Here is a 26832-nt window from a genome sequence, read left to right on the forward strand (position 1 = left end):
AAGCATCGGTGGGATGTTACTAAGGGTTACATGGCAAAATCAGTGCAGAAATGTTAGGCTAAACAGACCTAATGAAACAACTCCACAACCATGTATGATGTCCCAAGCATACCTGGGCACAGAACCCCCCCGCTCTGCCTCCGTGAAGCACCTCATGTTCATACTGTTCCACGGAACACAAAAGAACCAATGTGTAGTTTCTATTTGAATGAAAACCAAAGGCTTCTCTTCCAGTTGATTAACTTGTACAAATTCTGCATTTTTTGATAACAATTTCCAATTTGTTTCTTTCTAGATTGAATCACTAAAGAAAAAGGTGCAGCAGAAACAGCTCTTAATATTGCAGCTTTTAGAAAAGATATCGTTCTTAGAAGGAGAGGTAAGAAGCTGTGTTTCTTTAAGCTGGGGTCTTCCCTATCATTAAATTTTATGTTGCTGAGCCTACCACCAACACTTAATTAAAAATATGGCTATTTCCTGGCCTTATAAAATTGATTGAAGGTTAACTGCCAACACTGAAAATGAGGTTCTGACAGCTAGTTTTTCTTTACCATCTGACTCTCCTCATTCCCCCTTGCTGCTCACCTCTGCTTTTTGGCTCCCATTTTTCTTATTCAGGAATTTCTTGGCAAGTCTGATAAGCTGTTGATGAACACTGATAACTCCCCACATCTGTGTTGTATGTTATAATTTGCCAAGTATTTTCACATACATTTCTCAGTGATCCTCTCAACAACTTTAAGCAAGGCAAGACAAGGATTATTATCTCCATGTTAACCAAAAAAAAAGAAAAAGAAAAAAGGCACAGAGAAGGCAGGTGGCTTTTCTCAAGGTCACACAACTTAATACCAGAGCCAGGCTGAGAGACGGACTCCTCATTCCAGGTGACTTAATTTCACCTGGAACTTTTAAGATATTTAGTATTCCTGACTTTCTGGTCTTTTGAAAGGCATTTTGGGGATTTTGTGGAGGTTCTAGGGAAGGAAATTATGAAGTTGGAAGAATCTTAAAAGCTTAGGTGTTACTAGAAGGGGAAGCCTTCTGTTTTCTCTGAAGACTATTTATTAAGAACTTGGCATTGAGCCTCTTCCTTTTGAGCCTCCGTGAATCTCTCCTTGTCTGTGCCCCACTTGTAGTCCCTCCCGGGTGAGAGACAGCCCAGGAGAGAATAATCAAATAAGAAGACAGGAAAGTAATGACAGTAATTAAGCTCCTAGTGTGTGTTGGGCACTTTTACTTTGCATATCTTTTGTATAACCTAGAGGTTAAGAGTGGAATCAGACTTGCCCAAATTTGAATGCTAGATCTGCTTATTAGCTGACTGACCCTAGGTAAGTTTCTTAGAATTAGAAATTGAGGATGAAAACTGTACCTACGTGTGTGTTCGTGCGATGAGAGTGCATACAAAGTGCCTGACGTGCCTAAGCACCCCATCATTTTCTCTTTATTAAGAGCGATGCCCTATGAGTTAGATTATGTTTCCTCCATTTTGTAGCTGGAGAAACTGAGGTTCAGGGATGTTAAGGAATCTGCCCAAGGTGACTGTTAGAAATGGGTAAGCCTGAGCTCTTAACCACCATGTTTGTAGGGATGGGGAGCAGTGTCATTATTTACTCTGTGTGGTGGTGGGGCTGCCTATAAAAGTCGTAAGCAGAAGTCCCTTGTGGCCCATGGGGACCTGGCAGCAGACTCAAAGCCCAGGAATCTCAGTGTCCTGACAGCTGAGTAAGTGGACACTTGTCTTGTCCCACTGTTTTCCCCTCTGCAGTCACTGAGTCCACCTCCAGCTTTACGAATGGACATTTCTGTTTCTAAGACTGCCCTCTGAAATTACAGCTCTCTGTGGGAGGAATCATACTTTCCCAATGAGAGTCAGAGAGTGAGTGTCCTGGTGAAAGTCATGGGTCCCAAGAGTCTGGTTCCAAGAGGGAGAAAAGAGACGCCAACAGGAGAGGCAGCAGGTTACCCAAGACAGTGCCCACCCCTCTCCCCTTCCCCTGGCTGTGCTACTCAGGCCTCCTGGGAGATTAGGAAATGTCCAAGGGGTACTCTGCATTGAGAAGAGCCTTCCTTACACATACGTGTGCTTTGTTTAATCTCAATTTATTAAATTCCTTTCTTCTCTTAGTTTAGGTTGCCCAGACTCTGAGATGTGGATACGAGTCCACTAGTTTATTTGGGAGGTGATCCCAGGAAGCCCCAGTGGGAGAGGGGAGAAATGAGTCAGGGAAAGGTCGAAGGCCAATAATGGGTGCCTTACAGAGGTTACCACTGTGGAAAGCTGCTGCTCCCTTGCCCTGGGCATCTCTGGAAGATGATGTGCACTGGCCTCTGAGTTACCCTTACCAAAAGGTCAGAAAGCTAGGGCATTTATCCATTAACTCCCATCAGTAGCTGGTGAGGGCGGCTCCTGGGGGTGTGTGGCAATTCTGCCCTGCTCTGGGCAGAGGCCCCAGGGAAAGAGTCACAAGTGGCATGCCAGGAAATGGTGAGTGTCCAGAGCATATGGGTGTGTCTGGCTGTGTCTGCTATGTATATCCAATAAGCCATTCAAAAATGGTTTGAAAACCATCATTCCTTGAGCATTTAAACATTGATTATAAATTTGGTTGATTAAACTATTTAAATTCTACTACAAATTTAGAATGACTAATTCCTTTTGATCATCCACCTTAAACAGCAGATAAAACGTAGACAAAATGTCAAGATTTGATAATACATTTACACTTTAACTTATTCTAAAATATTAAGTATCTTGGGTTTAATTTATTTCTTCATTGTTTGTGTTCTTGGTTTTTAGTATCTTCCGAAGGCCAATTTCCCTTAGTTAACATCATTTTGACAGTTTCCAGACAAATGCAGTGATCTTTTAGATTCAAAGGACATGGAATACCTTCTCCGAATAGCTAAGGCTAGAGGATGCCAATTCTTGGACGGACACAATTCTTGCTTTACAATATAGGACTAGGTAGCTTCAAGGTGATTCAAACTCAGGACCCCTAATCATTGGGATGCATTGACCTATCTTTAGCACTATTAAAAAGTATGCATTCCTTATTAATATTTTACCGTTCTTTGTCAGACTAGGTAGAGATTTCACCTCCTAGGAGATGAGGTTGAGTTTGGGTACTTGGTTTTCCTCTTCAGGCTGTGTGAGTAGTTTATGATGTTACAAACACACTGCTGACTGACTCCTTGCTAACTGTGTGTGACCACTGATGCCAGTGAATGTCTGCCCCTCTTTCCACCTGCTTGTTGTATGACCACCAATGCCAAGCAGCCCTTCCCAGGGCCCTCAAATCCTGGGACGACCTGACTTAAAGTTCCTTTTGTTATTCTTTACTACTCAACACAGAAATCTTATAAACAAACATGTAATTAACACTCTATAAAAGAAACGACATCATCTTATATATTAATGCTTCCTAGTTTTAAAAGTTGATGACAAGTTGTAACATATTGTCATCTTTGTTCGCTATTAAAACTATCTTTCTCTACACTTTATATTAACTTTCCTTTTGGGTGACATCATGAACACAAGGCATTTCTCAGACTCACCTTGCTCCCACAATAATTTTTTCCTTCTCCTCCTAGTTTTTTTTTTTTATCTTTATTGGAGTATAATTGCTTTACAATGGTGTGTTAGTTTCTGCTTTATAACAAAGTGAATCAGTTATACATATACATATGTTCCCATATCTCTTCCCTCTTGCGTCTCCCACCCTCCCTATCCCACCCCTCCAGGCGGTCACAAAGCACCGAGCTGATCTCCCTGTGCTATGTGGCTGCTTCCCACTAGCTATCTACCTTACGTTTGGTAGTGTATATATGTCCATGTCTCTCTGTCGCTTTGTCACAGCTTACCCTTCCCCCTCCCCATATCCTCAAGTCCATTCTCTAGTAGGTCTGTGTCTTTATTCCTGTCTTACTCCTAGGTTCTTCATGACATTTTTTGTCTTAAATTCCATATATATGTTAGCATACGGTATTTGTCTCTCTCTTTCTGACTTACTTCACTCTGTATGACAGACTCTGGTCTATCCACCTCATAACAAATAGCTCAATTTCGTTTCTTTTTATGGCTGAGTAATATTCCATTGTATATATGTGCCACATCTTCTTTATCCATTCATCCCATGATGGACACTTAGGTTGTTTCCATCTCCGGGCTATTGTAACTAGAGCTGCAATGAACATTTTGGTACATGACTCTTTTTGAATTATGGTTTTCTCAGGGTATATGCCCAGTAGTGGGATTGCTGGGTCATATGGTAGTTCTATTTGTAGTTTTTTAAGGAACTTCCATACTGTTCTCCATAGTGGCTGTACCAATTCACATTCCCACCAGCAGTGCAAGAGTGTTCCCTTTTCTCCACACCCTCTCCAGCATTTACTGTTTGTAGATTTTTTGATGATGGCCATTCTGACTGGTGTGAGATGATATCTCACTGTAGTTTTGATTTGCATTTCTCTAATGATTAATGATGTTGAGCATTCTTTCATGTGTTTGTTGGCAGTCTGTATATCTTCTTTGGAGAAAAGTCTATTTAGGTCTTCTGCCCATTTTTGAATTGGGAGTATCACAGCTCAGCTGCGGAGAGTTCTGCATTACCTCCCTCACCTGTGTAGCAGGGTTCCTGATGTTTGTAGAGTCATTCTTGCTGTATGGCAACAACAGGCATTTCACATTGTCCTCATTTTTGTCCTGTCCCTAGATATGATACTGGCTTGTCTCCGAGGAGCCCTGGGTTGTTTTAGTGGAGAGGTGTACGGCAGGCTATCTGGGCATGAGTGTTGGTGGTAGGCTAAAGTGCTGTGCCTACTGTTAGGCCCATTTTATTTGTTTTGTTAATTTATTTTTTATTGAAGTATAGCTGAATTACAGTTTTGTGTTAATTACTGCTGTACAGCAAAGTGACTCAGTTATACACATATATATACATTCTTTTTCATATTCTTTTCCATTATGGTTTATCACAGAATACTGAAAATAGTTTCCTGTGCTATACAGTACAACCTTGTTGTTTAAGGCCCATTTTAGTACTGACGGAACTGGGGAAAATGTTTCTTTTTACGATTATGAGGTTGCATTGACATTTTCCAAATTTATCTAATTGTTTTGTTTTACAATACACGGTTCTGTTGGCCACAAAGAATTTCTATTATGTTGACCTATTCTAAAACCAGGACTTTTTATACCTTGACATTCCATCCCCTGCCTTAAACCATAATGATGCCAGTGGTGGTGTTTCAGGTATCTCTGAAAAGTTTTGATGGACAGAGCTGGTAACCTCCTATATCCCATCTTATTAATAAAGTAGCTACCCTCTGTTAAGGGCCTAACTGCAGACTCTGGAGCTAGACTGCCTGAGTTCCAATGTCGGCTCTGTCACTTACTAGTTATGTGGTCTGGAGCAAGTTACTTAACTGCTCTGTGTCTTAGTTTGCTAAGGGAGTCCTCTCCACAGAGTTGTTATGAAGACTAAATTAGTTAACACTAAGTGATTAGAAAAGTACATGGCTCACAATAAATGCCATGTCTTTACTGTTTCTTCAATGGCTAGGTCCCAGGAACTCCTTTCATTGTTAATGATATATATATTTCCTCTTTGTCCTTCTCGTCCTCCTCCTTCTTTTAAATAGAGAATGTAGGTGATTTTGGTCCCTGAAATCATCATTTGTACTTACCAATGCTAAAACTCATTCTATTTTGCTACTCCCACCTCCATCAGATCCCTAGAAGTTTGTGCTAGCCTGGCCCCATCAGACTACGTTTTCATCAACTGATTCAAAAATCTGTCTGATGTGAAAATATGCCCATTCTATTTTTTTTCCCAAATAACTTTTTATTCACTCATCTCTTGAAGAACTATCCCATCCCCTATTTCCAATATAGAAAATTTTATTAAAATAAAATTATGAGTGTCTATCTTCATAAGGTTGATCAGCTTTCTAAATCTGAACAGATTCCATTTCATTTTTCTCTGCTGAAAATTCTCAACTTACAGCTCGAGGAGTCTTGGTTTTGTCCATCTTGCATTTAATGTGTGTTGTGTTGCACATAAACCTCTCAGTGTGTCTGCTGTGCATTCCTGGGTCAGTTATGAATTTTCCGTGTAATGCTAGGGCGGCAGCACCAGGCACCATGTACGAGTTTTCCTGGACATGCATTCTTGTTTAGTGCATGTGTTACAGCCCCGGCTGCTCCCTCCCCTGGGCCTGAGGGAGCTGGGGGAGGAGGCAGCTGCCATTCATTTGACATAATTTCCCCAAAATGCCAAGAGGTGCCATACCAGGTCCTTCTTTTCGGGAAGGCGCACAGCCTCCCAAGCCCCCGGGTGGTCTGTATTTCACAGCTCAACACAAGGTGGTGGTATTTGAAAGGAAAACCCTGGAACCTGATTCTCGGTCCTGGAAGCAATCTCTTCCCCAGCACAGGCCAGGCGGCCAGCTGAGGCTGCTCTTTAGTCATAGTCGGCAAGACTCAGAGTGGAGTGTCCTTGCTTTCCTGTATCAAGGCCTGTCCTTTTTTTAAGTATTTCTGTCGTCCCTCTCTAATTTCCTCCTAGTGCCCATATTCAGGCTCTCATCATCTTTTTTTCTGTCTTGTCAACCTTGTATTAATTCATGTAAATAAAGCTGCATCTTTTTAAAGCGTGCGGTGACAAATGTGAACTAGACATACTGTGGTGATCATTTTGCAGTGTGTACAGATACCAAGTCATTACGTTGTACAGCTGAAACTAATATAATGTCAATTAAACCTAAATTTTAAAAAGTATATAATTTAATGAATTTTGACAGTTGTATATACCTGTGAAACCACCACTGCAGTCAAGGTATAGAACATTTCCATCATTCCCCAAAGACCTCTCTCTGTTTCCCTTTTGCAGTCCATCTCTCCATTCACCCCCAGGCAACCAAGGATCTTTTTTGGACTTGCTTGCATTTTGTATAAATGGAATGTTCTTTTGTGTCTAGCTAGCTTCTTTCACTCAGCATAAGGATTTGAGATATATCCATGTTATATGCATTCTTTTTTGTGGCAGAATATTTTTTATTGTATTAAGATTCCACAGTTTATTTCTCTATTCTCCTGTTGATACACATTTGGGTTGTTTCCAGTTTGGGGCGATTGTGAATAAAGCTGCTGTGAACATTACAAGTCATTATGTGGACATATGGTTTATTCCTGTTGGGTAAATTCCTAGTAATGGAATGGCTGGGATGTATGGTAGATATAGGTTTAACTTTTTTTTTTTTTTTTTTTGCGGTACGCGGGCCTCTCACTGCTGTGGCCTCTCCCGTTGCGGAGCACAGGCTCCAGACGCGCAGGCTCAGCGGCCATGGATCACGGGCCCAGCCGCTCCGCGGCATGTGGGATCTTCCCGGACCGGGGCACGAACCCGTGTCCCCTGCATCGGCAGGCGGACTCTCAACCACTGCGCCACCAGGGAAGCCCTGTCAGTCTTTTTAATGTAGCCATTCTAGAGGGTGTGTGGTGGTATCTCATTGTGGTTTTTATTTGCATTTCCATGGTCACTAGCGATGCTGAGTGTGTTTTAAATGCTTACTGGCCATTTGTATATATTCTTTTTTGAAGTGTCTGTTCAAATCTTTGGCCCATTATTTTACTGAGTTTTTACTTTTCTTATTTACTGAGTTGCTAAGAGTTCTTTATGTATTCTGGATACCAGTTCTTTGTCAGATATATGTACTGTGAATATTTTCTCCCATTTCATGACCTGCTTTTTCATTTTCTTTTCAATTTAGATCTAAGATCCATTTGGAGTTAATTTTTGTGTTTTGTGTGAAGTAAGGATTGATATTCTTTTTTTCACCATAGCTATCCAACTGTTTCCTTTTAATGTCTCCTTAATTTCTGATATTGATCATTTGTCCCCTTTCCCCCTTCTTTGATCAGTCTAGCTAGAGTGTTATCAATTTGTTTTAAAAAAATTAAAATAGCTTTTGGCTTTGTTGATATTCTCTATTATCTGTTTTATTGAGTTTTGCTCTGATATTTATATTCCCTGCCTTCTAATTATTTTGGTATTACTTTGCTCTTCTTTTTCTAGCTTCTTGAGGTAGACCTTAGGTCACTGATTTTAGTCCTTTCTTTTTAAATATAAGCCTTTAAAGCTCTAACTGTCCCTCTGAGCTCTGCTTCAGCTGCAACCTACAAGTTTTGATATGCTGTATTCAGCATATCAAAATGTTTTCTAATTTCCTCTGAGATTCTTCTTTGACTTACGGATTATTTAGAAGTGTGTTGTTTAACTTCCAAATATTTGAGGTGTTCTTAAGTATCTTATTGATTTTGATTTCTAATTTGCCGTGGTCCTAGAACATACTTTGTATGGTTTTCATTCTGTTAAATTTATTGAGAATTGTTTTATGGCTCAGCATATGGTGTCTCTTGGTTGAATATTGTAAAAAAAAAAAAAAAGAAAGTCTTCTCTTTTTTTGTGTTCTATAAATACTAATAAGATTTAGGTCATTGATAATATTGTTTAAATTATTTATGATTTTACTGGTTTTTGTATAATTGTTCTATTGCTGAGAGAGGGGTATTAAAATCCCTTGCTATGGCTTTAGACTGTCTCTTTCTTTGTTTAATTTTGCTATTTTTTTACTTCATATATTCTGAAGCTTTGTTATTAGGTACATAATTTTTGATTGTTGTGTTTTGGAGATGAATTGATCTCATTATTATGAAATGGTGGTCACTACCTTCGTTCATACTCTTTGTCTTGAAGTCTATTTCATCTGGTATTAATATTACCCTTTCTGCCCTCTTACGTTTACTGTTTGTATGGTATATCTTTTTCCATCCACTTATTTTTAACTGATCTGTGTCTATTTAAGGTAAATATTCAATACATCTCCTACTGACAATATATAGTTAGGTCTTGGTTTTTTTTTATATATTCTGATATTCTGTCTTATATTGAAGTATACTGTCCATTGACAATTATTATTGATATGGCTCAATTTATTTAGGTCTGCCATTTTATTATTATTATTTGATTACTTTTTATTTTATTTCATTATTTTATTTTTGGCTGCGTTGGGTCTTTGTTGCTGTGCGATGGCTTCTCTTGTTGCAGAGCACAGGCTCTAGGCGCACGAGCTTCAGTAGTTGTGGCTTGCAGGCTCTAGAGCGCAGGCTCAGTAGTTGTGGTGCATGGGCTTAGTTGCTCGGCGGCATGTGGGATCTTCCCGGACCAGGGCTCGAACCCCTGTCCCCTGCATTGGCAGGTGGATTCTTAACCACTGTGCCACAAGGGAAGTCCCTATTATTTGTTTTCTATTTAGTCCCTCTGGTTTGTTTTCTTGGTCTTGTTCCCCTCTCTTGCATTCTTTTGGATTATTCCAGTATTTTTTAGAATTCCATTTTAATTGGCATTTTCTGTGTCTTTAATATTTTAGTGGTTGCTCTAGGTATTACAATATACTTCATTATGTGTTCACAGTTCACTTAGAGGTAATATTGTACCATTTCATGAAAAATGTAGAAGTCTTTTAATGATAAGGTCCATCTACCCCTTCCCCTGCTGTTAGAGTTATCTCATGTATTGTATCTTATATATACTATAAACCCACAGTACATTGTTATAGTTTTTAACAGTCATAGGTATTTTAGAGAAATTAAGAGAAAATAATCATCTTTTATGTTTACTCATATAGTATTTATTTCTGATGTTCTTTACTCGTTTCTGAAAATCTGAGTTTCTTTCTAGTATCTCTCTTCAGCCCAAAGAACTTTTATTTAGCATTTTGTATAGAGCAGGCCAGCTGGGGACAAATTCACTTAGTTTTTCTTATTTTAAAGTAAGGCCTCTAGTTCACCTTCATTACTAAAATATATAGAGTTCTAGTTTGACAGTTTCTTTTAGTACTCCCTTTTGGCTTTTGTAGTTTTTGATGAGCAACTTTTGGTAATTCAAATTATCGTTCCCCTATATGTAACAGGATGGCTTTCAAGGTTTTTCTTTGTGTTTTTCAGTAGTTTGACTCTGATTTGCCAAGGTATGCTTCTCTTTGAATTTATTCTGTCTGGGTTTGCTGAGATTCTTGAATTTGTATACTTATGTCTTTCACCAAATATGGGAAAATTTCAGGCATTATTTCTTTTCTCCCCCCGCCCCCTCAAAAAGTATCTGGAGATGTAAGTGCTTTTCTTTCTTTCTTTTTTCCTAGCCATTATTTCTTTGAATATTTTTTTCTCAAGTTTCTCCCTTCTTTCCTTCTGTGATTCCAGCATCTCTATGTTAGGCTTTTAGAAATTGTCCCACAGTTCCATGAAGTTCCATTTATTATTTTCAACATTTTCTTTATCTTATTTTGATTGATTTCTATTAATGTGTCTCTGTGTCCTCAAGTTTACTACTGACTCCTTCCTTTGTCATATCTATTCTTTTCTTAAGTCAATCTAGTGACTTTTAAATTTCAGGCATTGTATTTTTCTGTTCTAAAGTTACCATTTGTTTTATATTTTCTATTTCTTTCTGGTTTTTTTTACTCCTTCATCAGTGATGTAAAGGAAAATAGGCTTGTGATTGTTTTAAAAGGTAAAGAGTCTGGTTAGACTCAATTGCACCCTGCCATAATGTAGTGGGTGATGGCTTAGATCTCAGTTCAGTTCTTTAAGCCTTGGCTGCATACTTCTTTTACTTTGCCCCACACATACGTGATTCAGGGGTCTGCCAGAGACTCGAACTGAGTTTATATACAGAATTCAGAACTTCAGTCTTCTCTGACCCTTCCTTTTTGGCTTCCCCCTTACTCTTGGTAACCATGGTTATTCTTCTATCCTGTAGACTCCTACTGGTTTTCTTCTACCAGAAAGATGATTTTTCTATTGAATTTTTACTGTGTCTGTGCTGCCAGCACCATGACTGTACTGCCCTTGGGCAAAGCTGCAAACAAAAACAAATGAATCACAGAGAACCCATTCAGTGCTTGTCATCTGCTCCAAGCTTTACCTCCCCTCTAAAACTTGCCCATCCTTGTTGAGTCTTTAAAGACCTCAGCAGTTATCTTTTGTCCAAGGTTGATAGCTGTTCTTTGAAGGAGGATCTATTCATTAAGCGCTTACTCCTATATACTTGAAGTGCAGCTCTCACTCTACCTGGAAAATTGCAATGACCTCCTTGATTGATCTTCCTTGCCTATAGTTTTATTTCCTTCCAATATAATTTCCACTCAGAGCCCAAGTGTTTGAAATAAAATCTTGACCTTGGTCTTATAGGATTGGGTGTGGAGTCTTGGTAATGGCATACATAGTCCTTTATAACCAACTCCTGCCCTCCTGTATACTGCAGTCAGGTGCCTGTTCTCAATCTGGTATGTTTCCATAATTCTGGATTACTTACCCTTTTGTTTCCCTTACTCTCTTCCCCTTGCATAATTCCAGGAAATCTTCACAGACAATTCAGTCCTTTCCCCCATTTTGAGTTAGGCATTCCCTCTGAATCACCCCATAATATTCTCTAGGTCCCTCTGGCATGGGACTTGTGACTTTGTTCTGTGATTTTCTGCTTAGGTGTCTCTACCTGCAAAAGACTGAGCTCCTCAAAGGCTGCAAATCACGACCTATTTCTTTAACTGCCAACATCCTCCCCCTACCTGATTTTACATGCTACCTGATACATACTCAGGGTTTTATTGTTTTTTTGTTTTTAACTGATAGTATTACATTTTTAAGCGTATAAGTTTTTGTATCAGTGCTTCAGTGGATAGCTGATGCGTACACAGAGTTCCTCTGGAATAGAACAAAGGAATTGGGGCTACAAGTACACTATTCACTGTATACCAGTTGGGGCACGCTTGCTAACCTTGTCTTTTATGCCCCCTAACTATAGGAACTCAGCCCAGCATTTTAAGAAATCCTCATGATTAAAGTCTACATTAAGAAAGGATAAAACAGTAGGATTGCTGAAGCTTGTTAATAGGCAGGCCTCTTCTGCCTTTCTCTTTCCATATGAATGGAAGAGTTCAAATATTTTCAGTGAAGCTGTGTGTGTGTGTCTGTGTGTGTGTGTGTAAATGGTGAGGAACCCCTGGCAGTTAGCCAGCACCATTCTCCCATACTGAGCACCAGGTGACAGATGCAGAGCCCACAGATCTGTCATGGCTTTGTTAGCTGCTAGGGAACCTGGAATGCATTCTCTTCCTTTATACTGTTTCCCATTTATCAGAAGGGATTCCTAGACCTTTACATCCTGCAGAACATGAGTTTGTACCAGAGCTGCTGCTTTGCACCTTGGTATCAGACATTTAGAGCAGGAGCTCTTTCAAAACAAATGAGCTTCTGTTTCCAAAGAACTTCTCAACTTTCATGTGTTGTCTAGTGTCTTGGAATACAGTAGTGCCTTAGCTTCAGCTCCAACTTAAAAAGAAAAGACAAATGCTTAATTTGTTTCTAGTTATGCAAATAAAATGCTCATTTTAAAAGTATATATACATTTATTCAATAAATATTTATCTTGCATCTCCTACATACCACGCATGCTCTGATAATACAGCCAGAAAGATAGTTACGGTCACTGCCTCATGAAAATTTAGTCTAGTATTACAGAAAATATATAGAATAACTTAAAAAAAAATCCAAAAATCTCTGAATTTTTTTAAATGTGTCTTTTTGGCCTTTGGATTTTAAGCACCAGCACTTCATCTATTTTTTTAAATTTAATTAATTAACTTAGTTTTGGTTGCATTAGGTCTTTGTTGCTGCATGCGGGCTACTCTCTGTTGTGGTGTGTGGGCTTCTCACTGTGGTGGCTTCTCTTGTTGTGGAGCACGGGCTCTAGGCGCGTGGGCTTCAGCAGTTGTGACATGCAGGCTCTAGAGCGCAGGCTCACTAGTTGTGGTGCACGGGCTTAGCTGCTCCGTGGCATGTGGGACCTTCCCGGACCAGGGCTCGAACCCGTGTCGCCTGCATTGGCAGACAGATTCTTAACCACTGTGCCACGAGGGAAGTCCAACACTTCATCTATTTTCATTTCAAAACCCTCAACACCCTTGCTCCCTTGTCCTTCATTTCCCCATGGGGCAAATTTCCAATTCCTGAGCATCTAATCATCAACCTATGTAATGTTTGGCTCTGGCCTGAAAAGAAACTATTTAGAATGCTAATTTTAATCCCAAGGAACTTGTTCTACTTTATATGTTTGAGATTCTGAATTCTCCACACCTATGAAATACTAATTATTAAGTTACAGAGGTATTTCCCAGTAAATTAATACTTACTCATTTTATAGTTTAATGAGGGAGTATTAAAACATGAGCTGTACCTTATTTATAATTGCAGAAAAAGTGATAAACATCTAAATGCCATCAATAAGAGACTAGTTAAATAAATAATGTAGATCCATACAATGGAATGCTATGAACCCGTTAAAATAATTTGTTAACATAAAAAGAAAACTAATAAACATGGAAAGAGTCACAACCAATTGCTGAGTGGGGAAAAGCAGCAAATAATGGTATAGAGTAGGATCTTTTGTTTGTTTCCATTTAGGTAAAATTGGATACATATGTATGTCTATGCACTCTATCTGTAAGGATTCAATCAATGTATTTCTTCAATTCCTACTGTGTAAGAGGCGCTTAATAAATACATTGTGATAGATGTCTGTGTCTAGGGGGAAATCCAGATAATACATATAAATTGTATCATACGTATTTGTGGGGGAACGTAATTGCTTTACTGAAAGTACTTTTTTCCTCATCTCTAGAATAATGAACTACAAAGCAGGTTGGACTACTTAATAGAAACCCAGCCCAAGACTGAAGTGGAAACCAGAGAGGTTGGAGTGGGCTGTGATCTTCTACCCAGGTATTTAAGAATTTCCTGGTTTTCCAACTCAGATTCCCCTTTGACTTAAGAAAATACTTTCCTGGGCTGTTATTCCCAGAATTGCATTCTTTCTCTCAAAAGTACTTCTGCAAAGAAAAGTCGTGGCTGCTGAGGGTCTGACTGGCTTCTGCAGAGTGGGGAGATTGTGCAGGGCACAAGGGGTGGAGAAGGAGAGACCTGGGGAAGCCACTTCAGAGAGAGATGGGCCCTATCAGTGAATGCATGCATCTGGTCCTTCATTTATTCATTCATTTGCTCATTCAACAAATATCTGTTGAGTACCTTCCCTGTGCCAGACAGTGATGATAGAGAGAGGAATGAGATTAGGTTCCTGCCCCAGAGTGCAGTCTGCAAGAGAAGTCAGACATGCAGGCAGACATTTTCAATGGTGTGCTTTAGTAACAGAGGAGGGAGGCTCTAAACCTTGAACAAGATCTGTCTGTTCCCCAGTACTGTAACAGAGTGTTGTCAAGCATTGGACCAGATTCAGAAATACATGATCCGCTTCAGTCATGAGCAGATAAACAGTAACTATAACCTGGTTTGTTCAGTTGCATTTCAGAGCTAGAGGACAGAGCCATGTGTTATTAAGCTGCTCACAAGCCCAGTACCTGGGTCTCTCCATAGTCAGATCAGCGAGACCCAGTAACCAACCCACTGTCTCTAGGTGCTCAAAACTGTGCTTGGCCCAAAGAGGACAGAAAACAAGTTTATAACAAGGACACTGATGGTACATAGCTTGTGACTGAGGTAACCAAAGTCACAAAGTGCCTCATACGCTGTGCGTGGGAAGGTGTATTTTTATGTGACTAGGGGCATTTGTGTGTGTGTGTCATGTTAGACAGTAGGTCAGAAAAATGTAGGCTCCGGGCCTTGAATGGTTACATGGGTGGGAAACAGGGATGAGCTGATCGCCAGACTGGGCTGTAGAAGACCTGGTTCTCATCCTTGAGGTTAGTAGTCGCAGGATGTGTTCAGGCTGGTCTCTCTTTGCTGAGGCCTCTGTTTCCCAATCTGTTAAGTCACTTGACTAGGTAACTTCTCAGCCCTAATCAGCTCTAACATTGAGGAACAATGTCTCATCTCCTTCCCTATTTTATTCATTACTGATGTCTTTTTTGTTCATTAAAATGAGCCACTTGCCATTCTCAAAGTATTTACCAAAAGCAGGATTAAGCTTTTTTTTTTTTGACATTATTCTCATTTATGTTGCTTGCTTTTTGGTAAAAACAAGGCTATTTTATCATTCTGATGTCATTAACAGAAAATGTTTATTTAAAAAAAGAAAGAAAAAGAATGTGTAAATAGACTCCAGGTCTCATCAATGCAGGGGACAAAGTAATTGATAAAAATAGGACCCAAAAGAATGACTGATCATGTCCAGGCACAACTTTTAAAATATAAATAGTTTGGCTATTTTCCTCCTTTTTTATTCTTCAAGAACCAAGTGGTTTAGTTCCCTCTAATTGCCCACATAATAAATCTTATTTGGTTAAGACGGGTACAAAACTACGTCTGAAACCAATAAATTGTTGTATTCTAATTCCCACATTTTGGCTTAAAGCAAGGTTTTCAATTTGTATGCCGAGGGATAGCCTGAAGCAAACTTTTACGGCTAAGTTATGAAACCACAAAGTGGTTTTCATAATGGAAGTGCTGACAGACCCTTAACTTATGGCCACGCTGAACTTGGAAGCCACTTTAGTATCTAAAAGCAGCTTTTCCATAAATGTAACATTTGGTTTCCCCCAGGATCCATCTTAGCACTTTAACTACCTGGGTCAATCAGCAGAGGAAATGAAAAACTACGTATCCACATTTCCGAAAAGGCAAAGTAATATTTCATTCGTTTCCTCACAAATATTTATGAAGTGCCTACTATGTGACAGACGCTGTGCACCTCTGGGTGGCGAGGAGCACAGCATCTTGAGAGGTGATTCAGGGCAGTGGTTTTCCACCTGTGCTTTTTGGAACTGCGTGCTCTGTGCTAGGGCTCCGGGAGGGGCCTCCAGGGCTGAGGAGGTGAGCAAGGACCTGGCCTGTGGGGACCTTTCCCCCTCAAAAAAAAAAACCTGACAAACTCAGCTTTTAGTGTGTTTTATATGTTAGATTCCAAGTAAGATTTTGCTTGAATAAAAGAGCTCTGTGGTCAAAATCAAATTAGAACCCCCTGACCTAGTTTAATCTCCCTGTTTTATAGACACCAAAATTGAGGCCCAGAGAGAGAAAGGGATTCACTAGAAGCCACACAGCCAGGATTTGAACCATACCTTTGGAGTCCTGGTATGGTACATCTGTAGTTTTAAAATACTCAATAGAGAGCTGCTAAATTGTGTCACGTCTGTTCTAATACAATTCCTGGTCCTCACCTGGACTTCAGACTTGCATCTAACTAATAAGAAGATTCCATGGTGTTTTCCAGAATATTTTAAAAACAGGCTCCAGAAAAGTAATGAATTAAGCCTCAGTTATGCAGATGAGTTTTGTTCTTACTCCCCTGTTCTCCTGCAGAGAACTTGGCAGTGCAGTCCAGTTGGGAAGGCTGTGGGTTCCCTGCCCAGTCAGCTGCTGGGCAAGTTACTCAGTCTCTCTTAAACCTCTGTGATTTCATCCTTAAAATGGGAATGAAGATGACAATATCAAATCTTATAGGGTTGTGAAGAGGATTAAATGAAAACACATATATAAAGCATTTAGCATGGTAACTGGACCAAAGTTAGGAACTTAATAAATAATAGCTAGTATCCCTATTATCCAAATCAAAACTCTGATTTTACATGTAAGACACTGGATCAAGTATTTTTTAAAAATTTTATTGGAGTATAGTTGATTTACAATGTTGTGTTAATTTCAGGTGTACAGCAAGGTGATTCAGTTATATATACATATATTCATTCTTTTTCAGATTCTCTTCTCATACAGGTTATCACATAATATTGAGTAGAGTACCCTGTGCTATATAGTAGGTCCTTGTTGGTTATCTGTCTTACATATAGTAGTGTGTGTATGTTCATCCCAAGATCCTGATTTATCCCTTCTGCCCCTTTTGGTAACCGTAAGTTTTCAATATCTGTAAGTCTGTTTCTGTTTTGTAAATAAGTTCATCTGTATCATTTTTAAAAATTAGATTCCACATGAGTGATATCATATATTTGTCCTTCTCTGACTCTGACTTCACTTAGTATGAAAATCTCTAGGTCCATCCATGTTGCTGCAAATGGCATAGGTTCATTCTTTTTATGGCTGAGTAATATTCCATTGTATATATGTACCACACCTTCTTTATCCATTCCTCTGTTGATGAACATTTACGTTGCTTCCATGTCTTGGCTGTTGTAAATAGTGCTGCAATGAACACTGGGGTGCACGTATCTTTTTGAATTATAGTTTTCTCCAGATATATGCCCAGGAGTGGGATTGCTGGGTCATATGGTAGTCCTATTTTTAGTTTTGTAAGGAATGTCCATACTGTTTTCTATAGTGGTTGTACCAATTTACATTCCCACCAACACAGTGTAGGAGGATTTCCTTTCCTCCACACTCTCTTCAGCATTTATTGTTTGTACACTTTGATGATGGCCATTCTGACTGGTGTGAAATGTCACTGTAGTTTTGATTTGCATTTCTCTGACAATTAGTGATCACATGAGTGATCTTTTCATGTGCTTTTTGGCCATCTGTATGTCTTCTTTGGAGAAATGTCTATTTAGGTCTTCTCGTTTTTTGATTGGCTTGTTTTTTTTGACATAGAGTTGCATGAGCCGTTTGTATATTTTGGAGATTAATCCCTTGTCGGTTGCTTTGTTTGCAAATATTTTCTCCCATTCTGTGGGTTGTCTTTTCATTTTGTTCATGGTTTCCTTTGCTGTGCAGAAGCTTTTAAGTTTAAGTTGGTCTCATTTGTTTATTTTTTTAAATTTTCATCACTCTAGGAGGTAGATCCAAAAAGATATTGCTGTGATTTATGATTTATGTCAGAGAGTGTTCTGCCTGTGTTTTCCTCTAAGAGTTTTATAGTGTCCAGCCTTACATTTAGGTCTTTGATCCATTTTGGGTTTATTTTTGTGTATGGTGTTAGAGAATGTGCTAATTTCATTCTTTTACATGTAGCTGCCCAGTTTTCCCAGCACCACTTACTGAAGAGAGTGTCTTTTTCTCCACTATACATTCTTGCTTCCTTTTCATAGGTTAGTTGACCATAGGTGTGTGGGTTTATTTCTAGGCTTTCTATCCTGTTCCAGACACTGTATCAAATATAAGTAAATTTGAGTGTGCTATGACATTAACTTATTTATTTTGGTGGCTGTTAAGTGATTTCATTAAATGGATTGATAGCTTAATCAAGTGGATAGTGCTTCAGTATGTATCGAGCTCTTCAGTTAAACTATTAGTGGTCTGGAACCCTCTGGACACTCTGGAAGCCCCAGTGATTGATGAGGTCTCTGTCAGCTGTGACATCAGAGGCATCCCAGTGTGTTCCAGGCACTGGGCACAAAGCCCAGTACTGCTGTAAAGCAGTATGGCACCTACGACCCATTTCTCCATATACCTGCAAGTCTTACATGCTATGCTACTGCTAATAGCATTTGACTTACAATTAGAGCTGCTCTATTTTTATGTGCTCCTGAAAAAATTTGAAATCAGCCTTTTCTTATAGAGCCATTAAGCCCCTTGTATTACCCTGTCCCCTTCCCTAACCACTTTCCCTGTCCCTGCCAGCACTGTGCACTCCTGTGGACAAGAACCCTAGGCTCCCATCCCCTACTCTAGCATTTTCCTGATGCTCAATAAACATTCACTGGCAGAATGAATGACAGGTCCACACCAAGTGAGAAAGGACTTTAAAGAGGCAATTCTTGCTTACGTTTTGCTTCTTGTTTATTCTCTCTCTCCTCACTAGAAGGTAAGCTCCATGAGGGCAGGGATTTACATCTATGTCACTAACTGCAGTCTTCCTGGGACTGACTTAAGAGCAGGGCCTCACACCAGGCAGGCCCTCAATCAATATTTGTTGAATGGAGCCATCTCTCTGTAGCATTTGATGTTTCTTCCTAAGTAGAAGAATATCTGCTTCCTGTGGGACTCTCCTCTCCTGGTTCCTTCCCTACTTCCCTGGTCTGTCCTCCATCATCTTGGATGGCTCCTCTTTCTGCTCCCAGATCCCCACCATGGGTGCTCCTAAGGGTTCTATCTTGGCTACACTCGTTCCTGCAAAGATGGCATCCAGTCTCATGGAGTTACCTCTTTCTTCCCTGTGGCTGCGCTGTCAGGTAGTTCAGACCTCTCTCTTGCATACAAGTCCTCATTCCTGGACGCCTGCTGGGCCCACTTGATCTTCATACCCACCCTATCCATAGCTGAATACATCGTTTTTTCCCATCGAAGTCAGATCCTCTAGTTGTGGTTAAGAGCGGTGGCTTGGAAATTAGACCTGGGCCTGGGTCCTGGATCTGCCTCTTGCTATATCTATAGCTTTGGACAAATCTCTAACCCCTTTGAATCTATTTCCTTACCAAGAATGGGAAGATAGATTTTGACAGTAATTCCTCCTTAAACTTGCTGAGATGATTAAGATACAGGCATAAATTGCCCAGTGTAGTGACCACGTTTGCATATTTCTGTTGATGCCGCCACCACTGCTCCTGTTGCCTAAGCTCAGTATTCTGCAGTCACCTTTGAGCCATGAGTTGCTTTGTCCTGGAATCACTCACTCGTACGGGGCTGGCTTTTCCCTTCGTGACTTGCTTCACACCTCTCCACTCCCACTGCACCAGCCTCCTGGAGACCAGTGTTCTAAGCTACTCAGTCCCATCCCTGCCTCCAGTTTCTTCTCAAATTCTCCCCCTCCTTCATCTCATCTTTGTGTTGCATAGATTTCTGGAAAGCAAGGAGAGAGGGAAGAGGTGCGAAGGCACTCAACCATGATTTCAGGGGCTTTGAAACACCTATTTAAAAGAGAAACTCGAGTTTGATTTGGAAAGTTCAATATATATTAATCAAAGCCATTGAGAGCAATTTTAGGTCAGCTAGCCTTCATTTAAAGAGAAAAGTGGAAAACAAAATATTGAACACCAAAAAAAAAAAAGATTTCTTTCTCTCGCCCCTTAGTGAAACTCAGTTTCCAGCGAACTCATAAATTATGTCTTAATAGGTACAATTTAATGAAAAATATTCCTTGTTGTCTTAAGTGCCCAGTGCATAGTAAGGGCTTTAAAATGCCTACGTTTTCATATTTCTGTTGTAAAACCCAAAACACAAAGTAGCTTTCTGTCAAAGCTTTATTTGCTGCCTCTGCTATTGTTTCCCCCAAGGGAACTGCCCCTTTATGGATTAATAAAAGGTTAACAATAGCCTTAATGTGGCTAGGAAATGGCTGAATTTTCATTCTGGGGTTGAAATTATTTGTGTTCTTAAAAACCCATTGTTTCCTAGTGCTCAACTAAATAAAATACCTCACTTCTTTTTGAAAGGGAGGATATGAGAGCCTGTTTTTGAAACCAGAGGGTTCATCTTTATCAATATTTCTGAATTTTATGGGCTTTCAGGATAGTGTCACCAGAGACTGTTTCTGTTCTGTGGCATCTGCACAGGAGTTGGCACAGATTGCCATCTGGCTCCTGCCCCTGGCACTCCACTAAATTAACTGGTCAGGCCCCTGAAGAGCCCTGAATTGACAAATCTTGCGGATTCCTCTGTGCCAGGTGAAGGTGACACTGACTCCTTGAAATCTGTCGTCCTCTGGTTCCCTGTGTCATCCATCTGTGTAGTGATTGATAGTTCTGTGCCTGGCCTGAGTGAGCTGCTGAGGTCATGACGATAAGCAAGATATGGTTTTCACACTTCATGAAATTATAACTAGCAGAGAATGTATATAGACCAGTGGGTGCAATGAGATGCTTCCAGTAGTGTGTCACAAGCCTCTGTGACAGTCATTTTCAAGGGGAGGAAAGCATGGAAGAAATATTGAATCTCTTGGGGAGAGACATGTGAAGTTTAACATTCCCCCCAAGCTTCTAATACACCCTATTAAGAAGTTGTCTCCCAACCATAGTTGAAAATCACTTCAGGGTAATGGGAGGTATTACTGATGGGAAAGTTTAGCAAAAGTGAACCTTGTGTAAGCAGAAAATTGAGAAGTGCTGCTCAAGGAAACAGAGCACACAGAAAGGAATGATTGATAGTTTCTATCACTGCTGCAGGGAATTGGGGAGACTGTCACAGAGGAGGTGATGTTTGGTTTGAATCTTGGAATATAGGCAGGAATTCATCAGATCAACTTGATGAGGGAAGCATTCAAGGCAGAGGGGACAGGTGAGGATGGCAGAGCTGAGAAGCAGTGTGTAAATGAGAGCTGTGTTTCTTAGCAAGGCCAGGCAGGAGATATAACAGTAGAAGGTGGAGGCCTTTACACCCTGCAGAGGAGTTTAGACTCCATCCAGGAAGCAAGGGGGAGACTTTGGAAAGTTTTAAGAACAGTAATATGGACTTCCCTGGTGGCACAGTGGTTAAGAATCTGCCTGCCAATGCAGGAGACACGGGTTCGAGCCCTGGTCCGGGAAGATCCCACATGCCATGGAGCAGCTAAACCTGTGCGCCACAACTACTGCGCCTGTGCTCTAGAGCCCATGAGCCACAACTACTGAAGCCCACGTGCCTAGAGCCCATGCTCCACAAGAGAAGCCACCGCAATGAGAAGCCCACGCACCGCAACGAAGAGTAGCCCCCGCTCACCACAGCTAGAGAAGGCCTGCGTGTAGCAACGAAGACCAACGCAGCCAAAAATAATAAATTTGTTAAAAGAAAAGAGAACAGTAATATGCTCCGATTGTCCTTTTAGGAAAACATCTGTGACTGCAAAATGGATATGGGCTAAACCTGCAAGTAATGTAAATCATTTCTGCCCATTATAGTCAAGTGGCCTACCAAACTGTAAGGGAGGCTAGGAAAGGTAGTTATGTGTCTAGGCAGAAAAAGAAATGGGATATTTTCTCCATCTTAGTCACCAAATCCCATTAATTCTGCCTCCCAAATATCATCTCAACCTTTCCGTGCTTCTTCATCTACAGTGCTACTTTCAGAGTTTGAGTTCTCATGGTCTCTCTCACCTCCTAAATAGCAAAACTCTCCTAATTCACCTCCTGCCTCCAGACTAACGCCTCTGCAATCAACCAACCCTCAGCGGTGCCAAGGGATCTTGCTAGAATAAAAACAGGAACATATCCTGCCCCTCCTTAAAAACCTTTAGTGGCTCGTTGTCCCCTTCTGAACCCCTTAGCAGGGCACACAGGGCCCTGCTTCCCCACCCCAACCTCATCTTCTGCCACTTCATCATGAACTCTTTGCTTCAGTCCTGCCAAGCGTGTCTCCTTTCCACACCATGGCCTCTGTGTTCACCCTTCTTTGCCTTTGCCCGTACTGTCCATCTGCCTGGAATTCCCATCTCCTCCTCACCCACCTGAGGAATGCCTAGGCATCCTTCAGGAGTCACCTTCCCTGGGCCAATTTCCTCCCAGTGAAGCTAACTTGTTCTGCTATCACTTTGCCCATATGTTCGCTCTTGTATTGCTCAGGGTCCTGGCAGAAAGGGAAACAGAAGAGACTTTAAATGAAGGGACTGTAAAAATTTGAGGGCTGCTTTTAGGGAAATAAAAAATGGACACTGGCTTGCTCTGGAGCTATTTCCAGCCTGGGCCTGAAGAGGTGGGGAGAGAAAGCTGGTAGGAGAGATGAAGGGGTGAGCTGGAGCATGGCCTTTGCTAAAGGAATGTAGCCAACTACCAAGCTGCAGACTGATGAGAGGGAACAGATGTCCTGGCCTCCCTGTCCTCCATTCTCTCATCCCTTGATCTCCCAATTGGTCCAAACCAACCGGAAGGTAAAGGCTGAGGGAGCCCACTGATGCTGACCTTCAGGTAAGCTTCCCAGGGCACAGGGTGGGGTGGAGAAAGGGGGATGGATCTGAACAGGCAAATGCAGAGTATCCAGTATAGCTTTTTATGTCTTTATGTATTACCTAACACATTGCAACTATTTAAATACATATCTTTCCTGCCTAATTGTGAGTTCCTTGAATGCATTTTTTTTTAATTTTTCTGAATCATGGATACCTAGTATAACCTTTAAAAGTTGCTAAAAATAATGGCTGGCTCCAGGTAGGGGGATCAATATGGTGGAGGAAACTCACCTTCTCCCACAAAAACACTATAAATACATCTACAAGTGGAACGAGTCACAAACATCTACTAAATAATGAAAGAAGACCTCAGACTTCTGAAAGGGCTAGAAAACCTCCACATAACCAGGTAGGACAAAAGGAAAAAGGAAAAGAAAGCACTGGGATGGGGCCTGCGTCCAGGAAGGCAGCTGTGAAGAAGGAAAGGTTCCCACACCTGTTCCTCACAGCAGGGGGACCAGCCTGGATGGGCGGGGGGAGCTTCAGAGCCTAGGAGGAGAGCACAGTAACAAGTTTGTGGGAGGCAAAAGAGAGAGTAACCTGCACAGAAGGTTGGCACTGCCACCCTGTGCTCCCCAGCCTGAGACACTTGTCGGTCAGTGTGGGCAGGGGCTGGGTGCTATAGCTCAGGCTCTGGAGGTCAGACCCAGGGAGAGGACCAGGGTTGGCTGTGTAGAAACAGCCTGAAGAGGCTGGACTGTGGCAACTGAGGGTGTATTCGGAAGAAGCCTGGGCCTGCCAGAGGCAAAGTGCCATTATTGGGGGACACATAGGGAGAGGGTGGGACCACCACAAGAGCTTCTTTCCCTGTCAGCACTCCCAGGCAACAGGACACTACCTATAGGAGCTCCAGGGGCAGGCCATAATGATCAAGGGACCAATCCAAGAGGAAGACGTAATTGTAAATATATATGCACCCAACACAGGAGCACCTCAATATATAAGGCAAGAATCTCAATATAGAAGGGAAATACAGCCATAAAAGGAGAAATCGACAGTACCACACTAATAGTAGGGGACTTTAACACCCAACTTTCATCAGTGGACAGATCATCCAGACAGAAAATCAATAAGGAAACACAAGCTTTAAATGCCACAACAGACTAGATAGACTTAATTGATATTTATAGGACATCCATCCAAAAGCAGCAGAATATACTTTCTTAAGTGCACATGGAACATTCTCTGGGACTGATCACATGCTGGGCCACAAAGCGAGCCTCAGTAAATTTAAGAAAATTGAAATCATATCAAGCATCTTTTCTGACCACAACACTATGAGATTAGAAATGAATTACAGGGAAAAAAAGGTAAAAACACAAACACATGAAGGCTAAACAATATGTTACTAAACAACCAATGGATCACTGAAGAAATAAAAAATACCTACAGACAAATTACAATGAAAACACGACTATCCAAAACCTATGGGATGCAGCAAAAGGAGTTCTAAGAGGGAAGTTTATAGCAACACAATCTTCTTAACTTAGGAAATAAGAAAATTCTCAAACAACCTAACCTTACACCTAAAGCAACTACAGAAAGAAGAAAACCCAAAGTTAGTAGAAGGAAAGAAATCATAAAGATCAGAGCAGAAATAAATAGAGATGAAGAAAACAATAGAAAAGATCAATGAAACTAAAAGCTGGTTCTTTGAAAAGATAAACAAAATTGATAAACCTTTAGCCAGAGTCATCAAGTAAAAAAGGGAGAGGGCTCAAATCAATAAAATTAGAAATGAAAAAGAAGACACCATGGAAAGGATACAAAGAGATCATAAGAGACATACAGAGGATCATAAGAGACTACTACAAACAGCTATACGTCAATAAAATGGACACCCTAGAAAAAATGGACAAGTTCTTAGAAACATACAACGTTCCAAAACTGAACCAAGAAGAAACAGAAAATACAGACCAGTCACAAGTACTGAAATTATGGCTTCACAGGTGAATTCCATCAAATATTTAGAGAAGAGCTAACACCTACCTTCTGAAACTCTTCCAAAAAACTGTAGAGGAAGGAACACTGCCAAGTTCATTCTATGAGGCCACCATCACCCTGAAACCAGACAAAAAAAGAAAATTATAGGGCAATTATCACTGATGAACATAAATGCAAAAATCAACAAAAATACTAGTAAGCCGAACCCAACAACACATTAAAAGGATCATACACCATGATCAGGTGGGGTTTATCCCAGTGATGCAAGGATTCCTCAATATCCGCAAATCAATCAGTGTGATACACATTAACAAAATGAAGAATAAAAACCATATGATCATTTCAATAGATGCAGAAAAAGCTTTTGACAAAATTCAACACCCATTTACGATAAAAACTTTCCAGAAACTGGGCATAGAGGGAACCTACCTCAACATAGTAAAGGCCATATATGACAAACCCAGGGCTAACATCATTCTCAATGGTGCAAAGTTCCCTCTGAGATCAGGAACAAAGCAAGGATGTCCACTCTTGCCACTTTTATTCAGTATGGTTTTGGAAGTCCTAGCCATGGCAGTCAAAGAAGAAAAAGAAAGAAAAGGAATCCAAGTTGGAAAAGAAGTAAAACTGTCATTGTCTGCAGATGACATGATACTATATATAGAAAATTGTAAAGATGCCACCAGAAAACTACTAGAGATCATCAATGAATTTGGTAAAGTTGCAGGATACAAAATTAATACACAGAAATCTCTTGCATTCCTATACACTAACAACAAAAGAGCGGAAAGAGAAATTAACACATTATTGACCAGGGGATTTTTTTTTTTTTTTTTTTTTTTGCAGTACGTGGGCCTCTCACTGTTGTGGCCTCTGCTGTTGCAGAGCACAGGCTCCGGATGCGCAGGCTCAGCGGCCATGGCTCACGGGCCCAGCCGCTCCGCAGCATGTGGGATCTTCCCAGACTGGGACACGAACCCATGTCCCCTGCATCGGCAGGCGGACTCTCAACCACTGCGCCACCAGGGAAGCCCGGATTTTTGTAGAAACTAACACCTGTGGCCGTAATATGCCTCCAGTCAAAAATGTGTTAAGGAAACAATCTCATTTACCATAGTATCGAAAAAGAGAAAAAAACTGAAATAAACCTGCCTGAGGAGAACAAAGACCTGTACTCTTAAAACTGTAAGATGCTGATGAAAGAAATAGAAGATGACACAAACACATAGAAAGACATACCATGTTCTTGGATTGGAAGAATCAATATTATCAAAATGACTATACTACCCAAGGCAACCTACAGATTCAATGCAATCCCTATCAAATTTCCAATGGCATTTTTCACAGAGTTAGATCAAAATATTTTTAAATTTGTATGGAAATACAAAAGACTCCAAATAGCCAAAGCAATCCTGAGAAAGAAAAATGGAGCTGGAGGAATCAGGCTCCTTGACTTCAGACTATACTACAAAGCTACAGTAATCAAAACAGTATGGTACTGGTGCAAAGCAGAAATATAGATCAATGGAACAGGACAGAAAGCCCAGAAATAAGCCCACGCACATACGGTCAACGTATGACAAAGCAGGCAAGAATATACAATGGATTCAATAAGTGGTGCTGGGAGAACTGGACAGCTACATGTGAAGGAATGAAATTAGATCATTCTTTAACACCATACACAAAAATAAACTCAAAATGGATCAAAGACTTAAATGTAAGGCCGGACACTATAAAACTCTTAGGGGAAAACATAGGCAACACTCTTTGAACATAAATCGCAGCAATAACTTTTTGGATCCACCTCCTAGGGAACATATATCTCAACATAATAAAAGCCATTTATGACAAACCCACAGCCAATATAATACTCAACAGTGAAAAGCAAAAAGCCTTCCTACTAAATTCAGGAACAAGAAAAGGATGCCCACTCTCACCACTTCTATTCAACATAGTATTGGAAGTCCTAGCCACAGCAATCAGACAAGGAAAAAAAAAGGTATCCAAATTGGAAGAGGTGAAATTGTCACTGTTTGCAGATGACATGATACTATATATATAAAACCCTAAG

General features: G+C 40.5%; 1 protein-coding gene and 1 long non-coding RNA gene across 12 annotated transcripts in view; one reads left to right on the plus strand and one right to left on the minus strand.

The window, feature by feature from the left end:
- MYZAP (myocardial zonula adherens protein) overlaps positions 1–26832 on the plus strand; it is a 136286-nt gene that overhangs the window by 104328 nt on the left and 5126 nt on the right. For all 5 annotated transcript variants that reach the window (XM_060150769.1, XM_060150754.1, XM_060150759.1 and 2 more), the window contains 2 exons: positions 296–379; positions 13743–13843. In XM_060150769.1, the coding sequence (XP_060006752.1) occupies positions 296–379; positions 13743–13843 (185 nt within the window). The remainder of the gene's footprint in view (positions 1–295; positions 380–13742; positions 13844–26832) is intronic.
- Positions 1–26832, minus strand: part of LOC132521289 (uncharacterized) — a 74254-nt gene that overhangs the window by 19638 nt on the left and 27784 nt on the right. For 6 of the 7 annotated variants that reach the window (XR_009540804.1, XR_009540799.1, XR_009540802.1 and 3 more), the window contains exon 2: positions 24807–24878. This is a non-coding gene — a long non-coding RNA (uncharacterized LOC132521289). Of the gene's footprint in view, positions 1–24802; positions 24879–26832 lie in introns of all 7 variants that reach the window. The other variant, XR_009540800.1, reaches the window with a different exon arrangement.

This window comes from Lagenorhynchus albirostris, chromosome 1, assembly GCF_949774975.1.
Source record: "Lagenorhynchus albirostris chromosome 1, mLagAlb1.1, whole genome shotgun sequence".
NCBI lineage: Eukaryota > Metazoa > Chordata > Mammalia > Artiodactyla > Delphinidae > Lagenorhynchus > Lagenorhynchus albirostris.